Source organism: Bacillus rossius, chromosome 5 (genome assembly GCF_032445375.1).
Source record: "Bacillus rossius redtenbacheri isolate Brsri chromosome 5, Brsri_v3, whole genome shotgun sequence".
In the NCBI taxonomy this organism is placed as follows: Eukaryota; Metazoa; Arthropoda; class Insecta; order Phasmatodea; family Bacillidae; genus Bacillus; species Bacillus rossius.
Window position 1 is genome coordinate 6,408,985 of NC_086333.1, and position 17,846 is coordinate 6,426,830.

Sequence of the window (17,846 nt, forward strand, 5' to 3'; positions counted from 1 at the left end):
CGTGTTAGTTTTACGACGACTCTATGACAGAAAATTGATGCTCCTATGGATACTTTACTATTGTACATATCTTTGGAAATTCTGTTTCCCGCCTTTTCTAAGTAGTGACTATTTGTTTATTGTGAGGTTGAGTAGCATTTGCAGGTTATGTTGGACACTTTGTTCTGGAACACAATACTGAAGTGGTTGAAACAAAACTTTGTAAGTACCAATTTGTTGTGCATTTCATTATGATTAATTTGATGTGATGTATAGTAAGATAGGTAAAAAATATTTTTATGAATTAATTTTTTTTTTGTTTCGCACAACAATTATTGGGGCGACTTTGTGCCTATTAATTCGGCACAAAGTCACCCCTTTGTTTGTAGTATTTACAATAAAATCATTACCTTGAGTAGAACAATCGACGCCATCTTGGATCAACATAAAAACAATCTAGCCTAAATACCAAAGTTAAAGCAACAATTATATAAATATAATTCACACCAACAATAATAAATAATAAAAAAAAACTGCTAGCTCAATTTTTTCCATCAATACCATTCCGAAAGAACACATTGCAGAATTACTTTTATTAAAACGAGAGTAATGCATGTTGGTATTTTTGTTTTTTCATTTTAGGTTCATTAACAATGGTGCGGCACTATGTGAGAAAGCGTGGAAGTCGTCAATATAAAAATTATTCAGAAAAAAATCTGGAAAAAGCTTTGAATGAGGTTCGTGCAAAGAAGATTTCTGTTCGTGCAGCTGCTGAAAAGTAAGTTACCAAAAATTTTGTAACTTCTTTACACTTTTTCTGTGCAATAACATTTCCTGTGTCTATACTGATACTTGGTTAATATTGTTACAGATATGGCATTCACAGAAACACACTTTCTGGAAAAATCCATGGTAAACATCCAAATGCTTCAGGTGGGCAGACAACATTTTCCAGCGATGAAGAAGGCTTGTTTGCGAAGTACATTATTGCTATGTCAACTTATGGGTTCCCACTGACTGCATTTGATTTGCAGATGACTGTAAAGAACTACCTTGACAAATGTGGTAGACATGTAAAGAAGTTTAAAAACAATCTCCCAGGGCGGGATTGGGTAGAATCATTTCTCAAAAGGCACAAACAAGATTTAAGTACAAGACTTGCAAGAAATATCAGTCATGCTAGGGCTCGTTCTGATGAAGGGACCATCAATACTTTTTTTGATAATTTTTCCAAAGAGGTGGAAGGAGTTCCACATTCTAATATATGGAACTTCGACGAAAGTAACTTGGTAGACGATCCGGGCTGTAAAAAGGTTATAGTTAAGAAAGGTACAAAGTACCCTGAAAAAATTAGAAATGCTACGAAAGCATGTACCACTATAATGTTATGTGGAAATGCAGAAGGGATTCTTGCCCCCATTTACATTAATTACAAAGCTGAGAATCTGTGGCAGACTTGGACAGAGGGGGGACCAGACGGGGCTCATTACAATAGAACCAGATCCGGATGGTTCGATGCTGCGTGTTTTGAGGACTGGTTCACAAAACTTATGCTCCCAATTCTTAAACAGCAACCAGGAAAGAAAATTATAATGGGAGATAATTTGAGTGCCCATTTGAATATAGAAGTTCTAAATCTCTGTGAGAAATATAATATTTCGTTCATTTTGTTACCTCCAAATGCTACACATCTACTACAACCTTTGGACGTAGCATACTTTCGCTCCATGAAAGGTGAGTGGCGAAAGATTCTGAGTGAGTGGAAAGAGACATCCTATGGAAGCAGATGTGCTACTATACCAAAAGATCAGTTTCCACATCTTTTGAAGACCTTGTTGGATAACCTTGCAGTAAGAGGACAACAAAATTTGAAGTCTGGCTTTAAGAAATGTGGGCTTGTGCCACTAGACAGAAATAAAGTTCTAGCAAAACTGTGTGACAGTGTAATGAAAGAAGTTACAGATGCTGATAACTCTCCAACCTTAAGGATCAGTGACAGTTTTTTAGAGGAAATGAAGAAAAGAAGGCACGAAGAAGTGAAAACACATGGGAAAACAAGAAGGCGGAAATTAACTGTACCACCAGGAAAAAGTGTTTGTGCAAATGATTTGTCAAGCAATGCATATGAAAATGAGCCTAGTACCAGTCAACCGAAAACAGGTCGGAAAAATCAGAAACAGAAAACCAGAGATCAACAAGACACCAGTAGCAGTGATATAGAAGATGATGTGCAATATGATGATACTGATGCCAGTGTAGAAGATCTTATTGAGTCAGACTCTGAATCTAATGATTCAAATGGACGTGTGGTAGTTACAGACACATTGGCATCAAGTGTGTGTGATTCTCTGTCGAAAGATCTTAGTATTGGGGACTTTGTAGCATTTCTTTATGATGACATAGTTTATCCTGGGACAGTTACAGCGATAGACGAATCAGATGTCAGAATAAGTGCTATGAGCAGGACTGGTAAATACTGGAAGTGGCCTGAAAAAAAAGATGAAATCTGGTATAAGAAAACAGCTGTTATCAAGATGCTTCCTCACCCAAAACAATTATCACGAAGGGAGCTGTACTTGGTGGATCTAAAAAAATGAATCGTTTATGCTTACCTATGTAAATGTAATTTTGTTGCCTACTGTATGTACACAAGTAATTAGGTACCGGTATATGGTATCATTTCCAAGTAGGTAAAGAAATGTGATTTGGTAAACCTATGTTAATTTTGTGAAAATTATCCTTGTAAAGTCACGCTAGGCACTAGTATTTTATGTGTAACATGTTTTTTTTTGCAGTAGTAATAGCTTTGTTTACCGTGTTTGTTAATTGGCAAACATAATTTCAATATATGTATGTTTTATCAAAAGTTGTGTTACCCAAAAATTTCTCCTTTTGAATAAGTATACAAAAAGCTATTAGAAGGTAAATTTACAGCATTATTTACGTTTATTTATATTATGCACTTGAAATGTGGAACAAAGTGACCCTTTAATGGGGCGAGTTTATGCCAGAATAATTTTCTTAGGCAAATTACACTGAAATAACACTTGGCATAAACTCGCCCCTATGGAGGGGTGAGATTGTGCCATGAATTTTCTCACATTTAAGCCTTTATGGAAATAGGTATTGAATGTTCCTTGAATATCTAATAAAAGCTGAAGAATGTGCCTACCTAACACAGTATTTTACTAACGAGACAATTCAATCGTTTTGGAATTATTCTAACAAATACACAAAAAGTGGCACAATTTCACCCCGTTTGACGGTATTCTAAACTGAGAAGACTCCTAACACTTTAAATTAAGATATATTTTTTCTGTGAGCTGAGTTTGATGAAATAAAGCCTATTATAGTGTCCCAAGCTACGCTCAATTTACATGTGAAAACCCCATGTAAATTCATATAGTACTATCGGAGATCAGCATGTTCTAACAGACAAACAAACTGACAAAGTTTTACAAAATAATCATATGGTATTCTGTTACACTCCCAACATCACTTACAATCAGTTTTTGCCCAATATTTTCAATGTACAGTCATGAAGGTTCTATAGTTTTACTATAGTATAGATGAGCCTAAAAACTCAAATATTTCCTAACAAATGGAAAATAACAATTTTATTCCAATTCATAAATGTGGTACCAAAATAAACATTTCTAATTATCGCCCAATATCTCTAAACGGTTTTTCCAAAATATTTAAAATTATAAATTTCCCTCTTAAAAATACATTTTCACTATCAATATGGGTTTAGAACTGAAATGACCACTGCTAACATACTTATTACTTTTCTCAATCCCATTTACAATGAAGTCATAAGCAGGGGTCAGGTTTATGCCTGTTGTTATGATTTGCGAAAGCTTTTGACACTGTAAACCATGTTATTTTACTGAGCAAAATTTCCAATTTTGGCCAAAGTGATAGTTTTGTAAACTGGTTTTCCAGCTACTTAATAATAGAAGTTTTTCTGTATCAATTAACAGTATTTCAGTTCCTTTTAAGGCCAGCTTGGTGTACCACAAGGTGGTACCCACTTCCCCTTACTTCCCATTCATTACTCTGGGGTACTGTTTACTGACGATCTCAAAATTTGCAGAACTATTACTCTCCTAATGTGGTACTTGCTACCGCAAATTTTTGCTTTTGTTGAAGTTTTATATTTTATGTGTGTCAGTATTTATTCATTATTTGTTTTTCACTTATTTAATTTGTTAGGTTTTTTGTCAAATTTAATTATTAATTATTAATTTTTAATTTATATGTTATAGATGCAAGCTCTAATAAATTTATTTCTAAAACACTGTTGCATGGGATGAGAAATGTGGCACGAGGAGCGTTGTAGGAGGTGGCTGCCGGCAGCACTGCGAGGAAGAGAGCTGAGTTCCACGGGCAGCCCCGAGCAAGGACAGTCATCGAGAGTTCTGGCGCAGAGACTAGTCTGGTCATGAACAACCACAACCACCTACTGATGTGACAAAATATGCAAGTTGTCTGGTCCCTGTTACGTGGGTGTGAATCCCCCGAAAGTATATATTAACTGTACTTTGCGTGGGAGTTTAACGAATGCTAAACTTTGTTGGAGACGAGTGATAAACAATACCCATGAGTAATTTTACAAACTTATTACTCAAGACTATAGAGTGTTGGCTATGCACTCCTACAACAGCAACCACACTTTGAAGCCCACCCTGTTTGACTGCGCTGCCGACTGGGAGCTATGAGGCGCGTGTAGCACCACGTACATTGGGCGCAAGGCTGGTTGGCAGTTTCATACACTTACGGCTGAAATCTAGAACTGAAGTACTTATGGTCACTGGTTAGGTATTTTCCTGTCGTAAGACATTACCGGCGATGTAATTTAGGGTGGAACAGAGATTTCCCATGGTAAATATAAGTGAAGTGAATTTTCTGCTGAGGTAACTTACCCTGTTGGAGTTGCGCTGAATTACTACGAGAGTGTGCGGAGAGATGTGCATCGGCAACCCCCAATTAATTTGGAACAGAGGTTTTACAAATAGTAAGTTCAGCAGAATCATGAAAACACCCCTTAGTAGTAACTTTTAGGAAGAATGATGTAACTGCGCTGATCGTATTTATTTCCAAATGTATGAGGTTATAGAGTTTGCATTTAAAAGTTGGACTCTTTACACGTTATTAAAGTTAAGTGTTTTAACGACAATTTTCAGAAGTGGCTTTTTTAAGGACTGAGAACTCTATATAATTTTTTATAGAAAATAGATTAATTATTTATTTCCTTTCCATGTAGTGTAACTAAATATGAAAAATCAGGCACTTTACATAGGTTATCACTTTTCTAATTATTTTGCTGATCAGCTGGGCTTTAGTTGAGGTAAATAATATCTTTTGAATGTACAGGTATTTAAAACTTTCTATTTAAAGTCTTACTTTGTAGAAAACTTGTATGATGCAGTCCAAGTGAGGTCAGATTTGAGCTATTGGATATTAAAAAATAAATATCTCTGGAATAAGTACAACTGCCACAACTTTTACCTTTTAGTTTTGATGTGATTACATATGCAAGAACACCGACTGAAGGAACTAAGTGTGTTGTTAAGAAATTCCACTTATTAAAAAAATTTGACTTTTTCTTTGCGCTTAATACCCGGCCGATGGCAAGGTTTTTGCTGGTGTGTGTTCTGGAGTACTGAAAGAAGACAATACCGCACTAATAATATATATAATAAGATATAATAATATATATAATAATATAATATATATTATATAATATATAATATAAAAATATTCAACACCGAAAAGAATAGAATAATTGACGCAAACATTCTTTGTCAAGACAATGCTAACCCATTCACAGATATTACGTTTCAAATAAATTAATGAGTTGGAACTGTGATCCCAGATCCTGGCTCACTCATGGAAACCAAGGACATAACATGCATAGTAGAGGTATCTAAGAAATCATAACAAACCTACTCCTCTAATAAGTCATAACCCACCCATCATGGATACAAATAATTATACATGCACTTAAAATAGTGTAATAATCTTAATATATATAAATCTCGTGTCACAATGTTTGTCCTCAATGGACTCCTAAACCACTTAACCGATTTCGATGAAAATTGGCATTTATGTGTAATTTTTTCCAACTTGAGAGATAGGATAGTTTTTATTTCGATTAATGGTCTTAATCTGATAATTTTAGAGTTTTCTAATGTGATGTATGTATGAGTTGGCAGAAAATCACCACGGCAACGGCTGTAGCATTGTTGATGCTTCATTCGTCTCCATGGCAACGACTATTTCATTGTTAGTGTAGTCCTCATCACTCATTAAATACAGACCACCAATTTTTAGATATATACAGGTAAATAACTATACACTGGTAGAACAAAGTCGGTCGGGATTTGAAAGTGATATAAATTATTCAAATTAAGAAGACAATTACTAACTACATCTGATTTCTAAAAAGGTCCAGTGAACTCTTTACCAAGTCAACCGATTTCGATGAAAATTGGCATTTATGTGTAATTGTTTCCAACTTGAGAGATAGGGTAGTTTTTATTTCGATTAATAGTCTTAATAATTTATAATTAATAATAAACTGATTATCAATGTTGATTGGTGTTTAAGCCCGGGAAACAGTGGGTACTTCGTTTCCATGACAACGTTGCGTGCTTGAGAGTCGGGAAACCATCGGTGCTATTCGTTTTTTCTTCGGTACATTACAAAGCATTGTATTAAGTTTTTGTCAAAATTAATTAATTTTCATTTTATTTCATTTATTATAACTGTAAATAGGAGATTTGGTCTCATTTTCCCCCCCGTAAATACAACCGTGCGAAACCAGGTCGGGCAGCTAGTACAAAATTATAGAGTATTTTCAATTAAATAAAAATTTAATTAACATTTATTATGTTTATTATTTCAAAATTAAATCAACAAAAATAATAATTTCTGCAAACATAATCAAGTAACTCTCAATAAAGATAATTTTTTTTTTCACTAGGAAATATCTCCCTATCAACTTTGATTATAAATTGGACAACACTGCAATTCCCAAAACTTCCCCCCTAAAATAGCTTTGTATTATTTCAGATTCCAAGGTATATGTTTATCAACATGTAAACTACTTAATTTCACGTTCTAAGAAAACTCTAACCCTAATCAAATACATCACCTTTCATGTTACAACCTAAATTTTATTTTTTTCTTTTTCTCACTAATTAGATCTCAATTAGAATATTGTTCAGTTATTTGTAATTCCTTTAATACATCTGAAAGTGATAAAATTGAATCCATATAAAATAAAATAAAATGAATTCTAAATCATAAAAACAATCCTCATCCCAATTAGCCTCTCTTTCAGACAGTAGGGCATACCTAGATTCAATCGTCATTAAAAATTGTTATAGTTCAAAAATAAATTGAAAAATATATTCTTCATAGAACAATTTCATAGATGATTAACATCTACTTTATGTACTCAGTATAAGAAGAATCATATTTTATATTTTTATAGATATAATACAAGTCAACAATTAGTAAAAAATTCTTACTACAACTTTTTTCATACACATCTTCTTTATGGCATTATATTGAAACGAGTTTCATCGTCATCGACGTGAATCGGCACGGCGTGGCTGTCCCCTTCCCCCCCCCCCCCTCTCTCTCATTCTCAGTTTCCCCTCCTTCCCTTTTAGTGCATTCATCCCTTCCCATCGCTTGCTCTAGTACCCTTCCTGCCCCCGCGACTAGTATTTAAGCCCTGGCAATCATTGTATTTTCCTTCATTATGCCAAAATTTAGTTAGTTTTTGGTACGTTATGTAGTAGTTTAGTTACTCTTTGCGCGAATTACGGACGACGAGCGGACTGTGTAAGGAAAATGTTTTTTTTTGATTTGTAGCAGCTGTTGCTTGGTGCTGAAGGTGGCTCAGCGTTATGCAAGTTAACTTTGATATAATTTCCCAGTTTAACAAATTTTTGTTTCGGCCACCACCTTATAAATTCTCTTTCGGTGTAGTCGTTTCTTTTGTAGTTTTGTGGCATTTCAAGTCTTGACGTGTTACTTTTGCCTTGTGCTTTGTCCGGTCCCACCGCTCGTGTTCGTGTTCGCTGGTTTTTATTCATTTTATATTTAATATGTAACTTGAATTATAATTTTGTAATTGTTTGTCAGGCCGATGATACCTAATGTCCTTATGGTTGGACGTGTCTTTGTGGCGGTAATCGCTTTCTTTCAAGTCACGCGTATCAAACTTAGCAGGTAGCCATTCAACCGCCCGTTTATCTTGTTCAGGTCGCATGAGGTTTACTTATTTGTAATATGTTTTGTGTAGAGCTTCTACTTCTTGCGTAACGGTTGTTAGTTCATGTGCACTGTTAGCCTGCGTATTATAAATATTATAAATTCTCATGATTAAGGTAATTCTCTTAATTATTGTACCTGTTATACAGACTGTAGCTGTATTTATATTTGTATCTGTAATTATATTGATATTGGCGTCAATAATAAATGTTGATATGGTTATAATCATTGAGGAAAACTATGATGGCATACTTCATCAACACACTAAAACGAGACATCTCTAATTAAGCTTAGAGCAACACCTCCCCCTTACTTATTATGGTTTGAGCAGTGTCGGAGCTAAAATATCAGTGTTAGTGGACCACTGTTACAAGAAAAGTGGAAACATACTCTAAATCATTGGGAATCGCTAATTTCAGGGCCAGTAATGGATGGCTAGAAAAGTTCAAAAGAAGACATGAACTTGTTTTTAAAAAAGTTTGTGGGGAAAGTGAAAGTCCTGAAAAACATGGGCATTATTTGCCTCACAGAGGTGTGTTCAAGAGCAGTTCCACAACAAAGGTCAGGCCTGTGTTTGATGCTTAATGACTGCTTAGCTAAGGGACCAAATTTGTTAGAACTGATACCGTCTGTGTTGAAGTTTCGAGAGAATGAAATTGGAGATATAGCTGACATCAAAAGGGCTTTCTTGCAAGTTTCTGTTTGTAAAAGTGACCATGACTATTTGAGATTTTTGTGGTGGGCAGACAGTGATGTCAATGAGGTGAAAATTTCCCGACATTGTCGTGTAGTGTTTGGAGTGAACTGTAGCCCATTTATTCTTGGTGCAGTTATAAAAAATCACTTGAAAAATTGTTCACCTGAGCTTAGGCCAGCAGCAGAGAAACTCAAGAGATCATTCTATGTGGACAATTGTGTGACATCAATTAGCAATGAAAATGAACTAAAGGATTTTATTGATGTTGCTTCTCAGCTTGTCAGTGGCACAAAGGGTGTTCAATCCCATTGGTTTCTCATGTCCAGCTACTCTGTCACGTAAACTGTTGTTGCAAGTTAGCTGGAAAAGGTGAGCTGGGATGCAGAAGTGTCAGAAGATGTCAAACTCAAATTCCTTAAATGTACGTATTTACATACTGTTAACACATCTAAATACAATTTAAGGAGAATACAATACAATTTAAGAAAAATATAAATGTATAAATTGCATTTAAAGTTCAAATAACCTAAAATAATACTACATAGTTTATATTGAAATCAATTCTAAAAAAAGAGTAACTTTGTGTACGCACGACTAGGAGTCAGCGCAGCCTATCATGCAAGATGTGAACTAGCCTCGAAAGCTTCCGGCATTTCCCACTAGAGCTGCTACTGAGTTGCAAGACGGCGTAGTATGTTTAAGATAAACATTACCTAAACACACATGTACGCGTCGGAAAATGTATTTACGAAATATTATTTACTGTGCAATTTTAATTAAGCTTTAAAAATATGCGATGGAAGCGAATAACTATTACATAAAAAGGTAATATCTTTTTTTGATTCGTCATAATGTTTATGTTACACAAGTACAGTCTTATTTTTAATTTGTTGCATTTTGTTTGTTACATTGTGCATGTATGAAAATAAAATAAATTATGTGGACGAGAAAGAGCGCTACTTCGAATATATGACCGCGCTACTTCAAAACATGCCCTAATTAATTCACGTCGTTACTTTAAAACAGCGCTAATCGAACAGCATTACTTTGAGGGTCTGGTGTTGTTTGTCTATGCAATTTCATTTTATTTTCTCATTGATCATGTTAACTGTTTTAATGTTACAATTTTGTTCAGTTTATAGTTCGTTATAAGTGTTTCTCATTTTAAGATTGATAGGAACTATGACCCCAGGCCATAGTAAAATTTAATTAGAAAATCTGACTATTAAAAAAAGTTTGGAAGAAGAGAGTCTAAAAAAAATGGCCTGATAGAAATGTGAAGTAAATTTAATCACCAGTATAATTTTGAGTGTTGCAAGCTTATTAATCATGGCAATCATGGTATTTCATACTGAATTAAGGCCTCAAGATAAAATGATTGCGATAATATTTGTGATGAATATAATTATTACTACGAGCGAGATTGATGTGCCTAAAGCTAGGACTGAGGTGAGCTGAATATCTTAACCATTTCCGAATATTAGCTTGACCAAATATCTTGTGTGTTCACAGAAATTAACACTATTGAAATAGTCACAAATAACTTTGTTTCTCCCCATAACTTGAGTTAAAACTAGTGGTCTTATAGATTATAAGATTATCTTAATCTACCGAACTGAAGCCGAGGTACAGTCTATATAAGAATATTACGAACCCAAATTTAGTTTCTTTATAATTTTCATAAACAATAATATTCAATAAGACTTGAACTTTTGTTAGAAGCCAGACCCAACATAACTTCCTGTAATTACACCTACAAAGTATAATTTAAAGCATGTGTTTGGTTCCTTATATTGTTGATATGGTTTGTCAGGGTTCCCACCAACTTGTTTCAGTAAATTTCCCTGAGTTTTCCCTGTCCTATAATATATTTTCCCTGTGCTAAATAAAAAAAAAATAATGCAATAAACTAATCACAACAAGGACAATTTTACATCATATATAGGCGTACCTATGCTACTAACATAAAGGTATTATCGCTATTTTATTACCTGCTAAATTGCTGTGAACATTTAGACACACATAGGCCAAATGTTTTACCACTTCTGACTTTTTCGGGACTTTCGTGACCTTTTACAACATTCGTGACTTTTTCGTGACTTTTGTGACCTAGTAGACACCCTGACTCAGAATAACACAATGTGTAACTATTTTCGCAGTGTTTTTGATGTATTTGATAGGCAAAAATCTCATCATGAAACCATAATACTATCAACTACACAAATTACAGCGATACAAAAACACCACCACAGTTGCAGCACTTTTGAAAAAATACATCTAAATAAATGAAAATACGTTCACTAAACAATCTTCAAAAAGTTTCCAGCGTACCGGATACTTCAAAGTTATGACACAAACGGCCAAACGTATACGAACTATGGTGCCGCCATTATCTACAACTGGCTTGGCGCAGCTCGGCACGGTCCGGGGCCGCCTAGCACGTCACAGCTGTATGGTGAACCAAACTTTCCCGGGACTCGTGGCTTATCTATTACTTTGATTTACATGTAGCCTACGACCCGTACCCCAACTTTCCGATTTTGTTTTTAAGAAAAAATGTGCTTGTGATATACAATATATACAAATACACACACACACTGTGATTGCCGCACGACAAATTCCCCTGAGTTTTCCCTGTGTTTTTGACCCATTTCAATTTCCCTTAATTTTCCCTGTTTCCCTGTCGTTGGGAACCCTGTTTGTGTGTTGGGCATGTCAAAACAGTAATATAAATATTCTGAAATTATAATTGATCAAAACCTACTTGTGTTCTAACATCACTGATCAGTCAGCTGTAGAACTAAGTATTTATATATATATTTGATCACAAACACTTTTACTTTTCACCTATTTGACACACCCACATGCAAACCCCATTTATATATATATATATATATCCTATATATAAATAATAATTATGCAAGAGGAACTCTCAATAGTCACTGCATGGTAATTGCACACCACCAGAACACACCTCTATAGGTTTGGCTAAGAATTGTTTTGAGTAAATTATCCCATTAATATTTTCAGCGATAATCTGATGAATGCTACCTATTTATAAGTATATTGTATGTTATGTATACATTTTAGGTGCAGGGGATTTGCCATCAGCCAACACGCTCAGAGAAACTTATGTCCCAAAAATTGGCCAGGCAAATAAGGAAGCAGTAAGGCACGCTGTAGAAGACAAACAGGTTGTATTCTTGTGTGATGAAACGACAGACAAAGTGGACCGATGTAAGGCAGAGTCTGCTACTTTATAGTGCCTATGAAAGATACTATGGTAACTGTTGTGTTACACATTTGTGTACCAACCAAACTTGCCTGCAGAGGAGAATTTCTAGTATGTACAGAGAGATGGACTATAATTGAATTTGGATATTGAAATACTGTGTATTGTAACTTAGGAATTTTAATGGAATATCTCTAATGTTTTTACTTTGTTAAGACGTGTTTAGTCTTTGTAAGCCCGTGTTCTTTAGTTTACAACAATTTTTTTTTTGCAAAATAAGACATTACTTTGATACTGTATTAAAAAATACTGACATACAAAACAGGTTTTAAAACTGTACCAAAGTACCATGTGAGAATAAGTATTTTCTTGAGATGAGTAGTACCTAGGTATCATATGTGAAGTATTGTAATCAAAAAGTATAACAATGCTTAATCAAATGAATCATTTAACAAAGTTTTTACTTTTTTCCTGTTTATGTAGAGAAGATTTTCACATACAAAATTTAACAGCTATTTATAATTGTATTTTTATCTACAATATAACATATTCGTAAACACCGCTTTCCTCATTTATATATACCGCTATGAGGCTATGGCATAATTTTTTCACCATTTTTTGGGGTCTCTACTAATAGGGCTTGGGGATATCATTGCTACGAATAATAAAAGCATAAACTTCATGTTTACTATTATTAGAAATATTATTCAACTTGTTAACGTAATTTCTGACTGTGTTCTTTACTAAATACAGGACTGCCACTAGTGCATCCTACTAGGCACAAGGTAAACTAGCTCTGAAAGCTTCTAGCTTTACTCTCCAGCGCTGCTGCTGATGTAAAATAAACGTTGGCTGAACACATAGGCGTAGGAGATTAATACGCAATGAAGGAAGCGAATAGCTATTAAGGAAAAACAGAATATTGTTTTATGATTCATCACATTATTAATTCATTGCATCACATTTAATGCTACACAAGTACCATTGCCATAGTATGAGCACAGAAATAAAAATTCACATAAAAGAATATAGCGCTACTTTGAATCTATGTCAGTGCTACTTCAAATCATGCCCAAATTTATTGGCATCATTACTTCAAAACAGTGCTAATCGAACAGCATTACTTTAAGGGACGGTTGCATCTTGAGAATTTGGTATGATATAATTCTGAAAGATCCATACATCCCAAACCAATTAAAAAGAGCTTTTGCATACTTGCCAACTCCCAGCATTTTAAATAAGTAAAAAAATATATAATATTTTATAAATACAGCATAATTAGCAAGTGATAAGTTGAAAAGTTTCAACAAGTCTATGTTAAAAAATAAACCAATATTCAATGCTCATATTATATACACATATCATGAGTAAAATGGAAAGGCAATGTTATGGTTGCAGTACCTACTTGTCACACTCCAGCTACACTGCTACTCACCATACATACAGTAATGCCGGGTACAGCATCTCCTTCAGGATCTCATTATAGGCAGACACATCTGCACACTGTTCCTCACTCAGCATGGCATCTGCGTACATGTTCTGGAAACAGAATGGCCAACTTCTGTTGCATGTGACCACAGCAGACTGCATGAACATGGTTGAACAACTGTGCCAGTAGCTGGCAGTTGCTCTGCCCCTCACCAGATGCTTGAGGAGAGGAGTATCACAGTGTGCACACTTACTTTAAAACATACAACTATTTCTACATATAAACTCAGTGTGTCACAATCAGGGACAACATTATTTTGTGAAGTCCGACAAAACCAAAATATTGCTAACGTGCAAGTTAAACCAATGTCATTAAACACCAAAGCCCAAAAAAAAAAATTAAATTCATTTGAAATATCCTCATTTTATTTATTATACAGTAAAACCATCTTAAGAAAATTTCCACCTTATTAAGTCAAAATTTTTAAGTACCTTGAGAAACCTCTTATCAGGGATGTACTGTAGTACAACAATCAATTTACTATTAATTATTTTAGACATTTGGAACATTTTTAAATTTGTGCATTAGTTATATTCATTTATTTTAGCTCATAGTTTCCTTATGGATGTACTGAAGAAGTACAAATACAACCAAAAGTTATATATTTAACTAAAATACTACAAGATCATTTCGAAAAGTAACAATACAATGGTGTATACTCATTCAAAAATTTTTATTACTGATCAAATATGTCCATTACGAATTACTTACTGGAACATACTTATTTTTTGACATATTTGCCACCATTGTCTAAGCATTTGTTAGTTCTAGTACAAGTTTTTGTATCCCATAGTCAAATAAGTTTAACACTTCATGTCAACTTTAAATTTTATGTCATTGTCATTATGGACTTTTTTGCTTAAGGTAAAGGACCAAGTGGAAGCAGCTGGGTGCAAGTTCTAGGCTGTATGGTGGATGGTCACAAACTTCCAACTTGAAACTTTTGAGCAGTGCTTTGGTATGAAGTGGTGCATGGAAACAAACGTTGTCATGAAGAAGAATTTGCTTGTCAGCATGCCCCTACATTTGGTTTTAAATGTGTATTTAAGATGGGTCAAAGTACCACAATAAGTTATTAGCATTAAGTGTGATACCGAAAAACAGAAGCCATGATTTTTTTTTTTTTTGCTGAAATCAATGTTTTGAATTTTATGGATTTTGGAGAATTCATATGGTGCCATTGCATTGACTGCAGCTGGATTCTGATCAACCGAACCTGCTTTGCATATCGTGTGAGAAAGTGGATTGCTTAGCCCATCCTTGTCTTTTTGAGTTCTTCCATTATCACTTTTGGAACCCATTGTGCACACAATTTGCGGTACCCTAAAGTCACAGTTACAGCTTCATAAAGAGTTGTCGTGGACAATTCTGGTATGATTTCATGCAATTCTTTTAACTTGAGATGCTTATTTTCTTAATTGCTTCCTCTGTTCTTGAAGAAAGGTATTTCATAAACACGGATCTTGCCTCCGGAGTAAGCATGACACCATTTCATTTATATTTCGTTCATTTATAATGTTCCCATACATGGAAACAATTTCTTTGTAAATATCTCCACTGCATGCTCACCTTTTGGATACAGAAAACATATGAGGGAACGAACTTCATATCTGGCACAATTATTAATTCACACAGCCATTATAAATATGTGCTACTAAAATCATACTAGCATAAAAATAACAAATGACCACCAGAAAAAAAAATTGTTTAAGATTACAATGGTGTTCCCAATTCACTCACCAAAACTTTCCCTTTCCCGCTATCTATGGTGTACCTTGACGCTTCCAAACACCATTGTATTTAGAAGAGGTTGAAATGATGTAATCCAACAGTAAAACATCATATGAAAATGAATAAATATTTGGGCTTTTAACAAGGCATTTGGTTTTTCAATCATATTAATATTATAATATTAAAAGACCATCATTAGAGGTAAAATTTAAATTCGGAATTGCATCAGTATCAGAAGGAAAATGAAATCAAACAATACATAGGATTATTTTACTGCCACATTATGATTTTCTATTTTAGTTATAGTAAGGTGGTTTTAATATATTAAATCATGATTATGGAACAATGTCAAACAATAATCAGGATGTCGTATGTACACGATTTATAAAATAAAACTGGTATGTTGAAATTTAACAGTTTTTTTGAAAGGAAATTAAATGAAATATGAAACCTCTGAAATTTGACTCAATTTTTAAGTAATACCTATGTGTCAACATGTTTTCAGCTATAATTCTACATGTCACTCATGATGGATATTATGGCATCAAATTAAAGAGTCTGTTTAGGATATATCGGTGCCAACTTCATCAGATTCATCGACCATGTTTTGTAAGTATTGATGAGGGGGTAAAACATTAAAAGAAATTGACAGTAAAAAAAAGTACATAGGCCTAAAAATAGCAACATGTAACAAAAATATTAGCAGCAGAAATGCCTGCTTCGTGTGATATATAGAAAAAAAGACACAAATGTGAATGATGATCTCAAAACCATAAACAAGGAAAAAAAAAAAAGTATTTTTCAGCTAGTGAGAGTCAAAAGTATGTTGGTCTCACTAGCCAAGTTGTCACCATTCTCAGGATTAACAGCAAACCCCTATTGCTTTAAGACATCACCACTCCCTTCTATCCTCCCACAGGAGGAGCCATTATTACATCCCTTCGCTGGTGTCCTTAAGATTTAGTCCCCAAAGTACTAAAAAACTACTTTGCGCGCAATACATAGTCGCATAGTGTCAGGAAAGTTTCAAACCAAATCCTCCCACAAGATGTAGGGTTAGTGGAGTGATTTCATTATCATGCCCGGAGACCTTTCATTCGAAATGAGACTTATTACCGTCAACATGCTTGACCCATAACTAATCCACAGTATTGGTAAGTGGATGCAATTCAACCTCAATTCATCCCCATTCATTAGTTTTTCGTGTTTTTTTTTGTCTAATTACATTATGGTTTTTAAATAAGTACGTAAGTGACGTGTGTGCTCCTTCTTTATTCTGATACTAAGGTAGAGCAAGCTGACGCAGTGGCTGAGATCAGAGGAGAATTGCAAAACAACACGAGACACAGACATGCTGAAAAAATTAAAGTAAGTTAAAAAAATTTACATATTGTAAGGTCCCTGCTTGGAGTCCTACAGTTAACTGCAGCAAGGAGAAGATATTTAATTAATTAATTAATTAATTTTGATCAATGTTTCGTCAACATCAGGGTGAATTAATACGGTAAGGGGTTATGCAATGAATCATTGGCAAAATTATGGGCCACCCCGAAAAAATAAAAAGGCATTTTGTGTGCAGTGGGTTATACTGCACCCATCGGGCAGTCAAAATTTTTACTTCTGCAATATCAGTACTACAGTACCGACTTAATCTCTAAAGAAAACGATGGAGCACGCAATGTCGCACACTTCCTACTATACTACGTGTGTTTTGCTCACTCTTGTAGGCTGTGACCACTTATGGTTAAGGTTTGCTTCGCATTCAACAGGTGTTTCATGATCCAGCTTATTAAAACTCAGATCGGCCCGGCTAGAAGACGACCTGACTTTCAACATTCATGAAACACTCCAAAAATAATAAATAATGAGAACTTTCGCCAAAAATGTTTGATGATGTTCTAACTTAGAGGTTAAGTTTGAAATTAGTTTGGCAGTCTTTACTGAAGAAAAAGATTTAAGGAACTTTTACGTAAATTTGTTTAGTTTCTGCACACAAAAAAAAACACTGTCTACCATTACACGATGCTCACAACAGGTCCACACAGTTCTCATAACAACACAAACAAAATTTCCTGGAACGAAAATGTGAATGTTTAATAATTTTGACGTTGTCCAAAAGTTCTTAATATTCAATTTCACATTTTACATCTCGCAGACCAGTCCTGAACGGAACAGGCCAAGGACCAACGGGTCCTTGGGATGGCAGCTAAAATCTCTGAAGCCCCATCGTAGGCAGATTGCCGACAACTATGGTCGCTGAAATTCAAAATAAATGTCCAAAATGAGGTTGAGTACCGGCGCAGCCAGGACCATATCTGTCAAATTGGTCCTTGATACATTTCAATTAAAGGCTTGAGCCCCTGCTAAATGAGACGTATTCGGATGACATTGAGCAGAGAATTGGCGGAATGACCTCACAGCTTCTAGCT

The 17,846-nt window shown here is 34.6% G+C and overlaps 1 protein-coding gene across 6 annotated transcripts in view; it reads right to left on the minus strand.

The window, feature by feature from the left end:
* Positions 1–17,846, minus strand: part of LOC134531562 (metaxin-1) — a 298,930-nt gene that overhangs the window by 218,776 nt on the left and 62,308 nt on the right. For all 6 annotated transcript variants that reach the window (XM_063367262.1, XM_063367261.1, XM_063367264.1 and 3 more), the window contains one exon: positions 13,633–13,736. In XM_063367262.1, the coding sequence (XP_063223332.1) occupies positions 13,633–13,736 (104 nt within the window). The remainder of the gene's footprint in view (positions 1–13,632; positions 13,737–17,846) is intronic.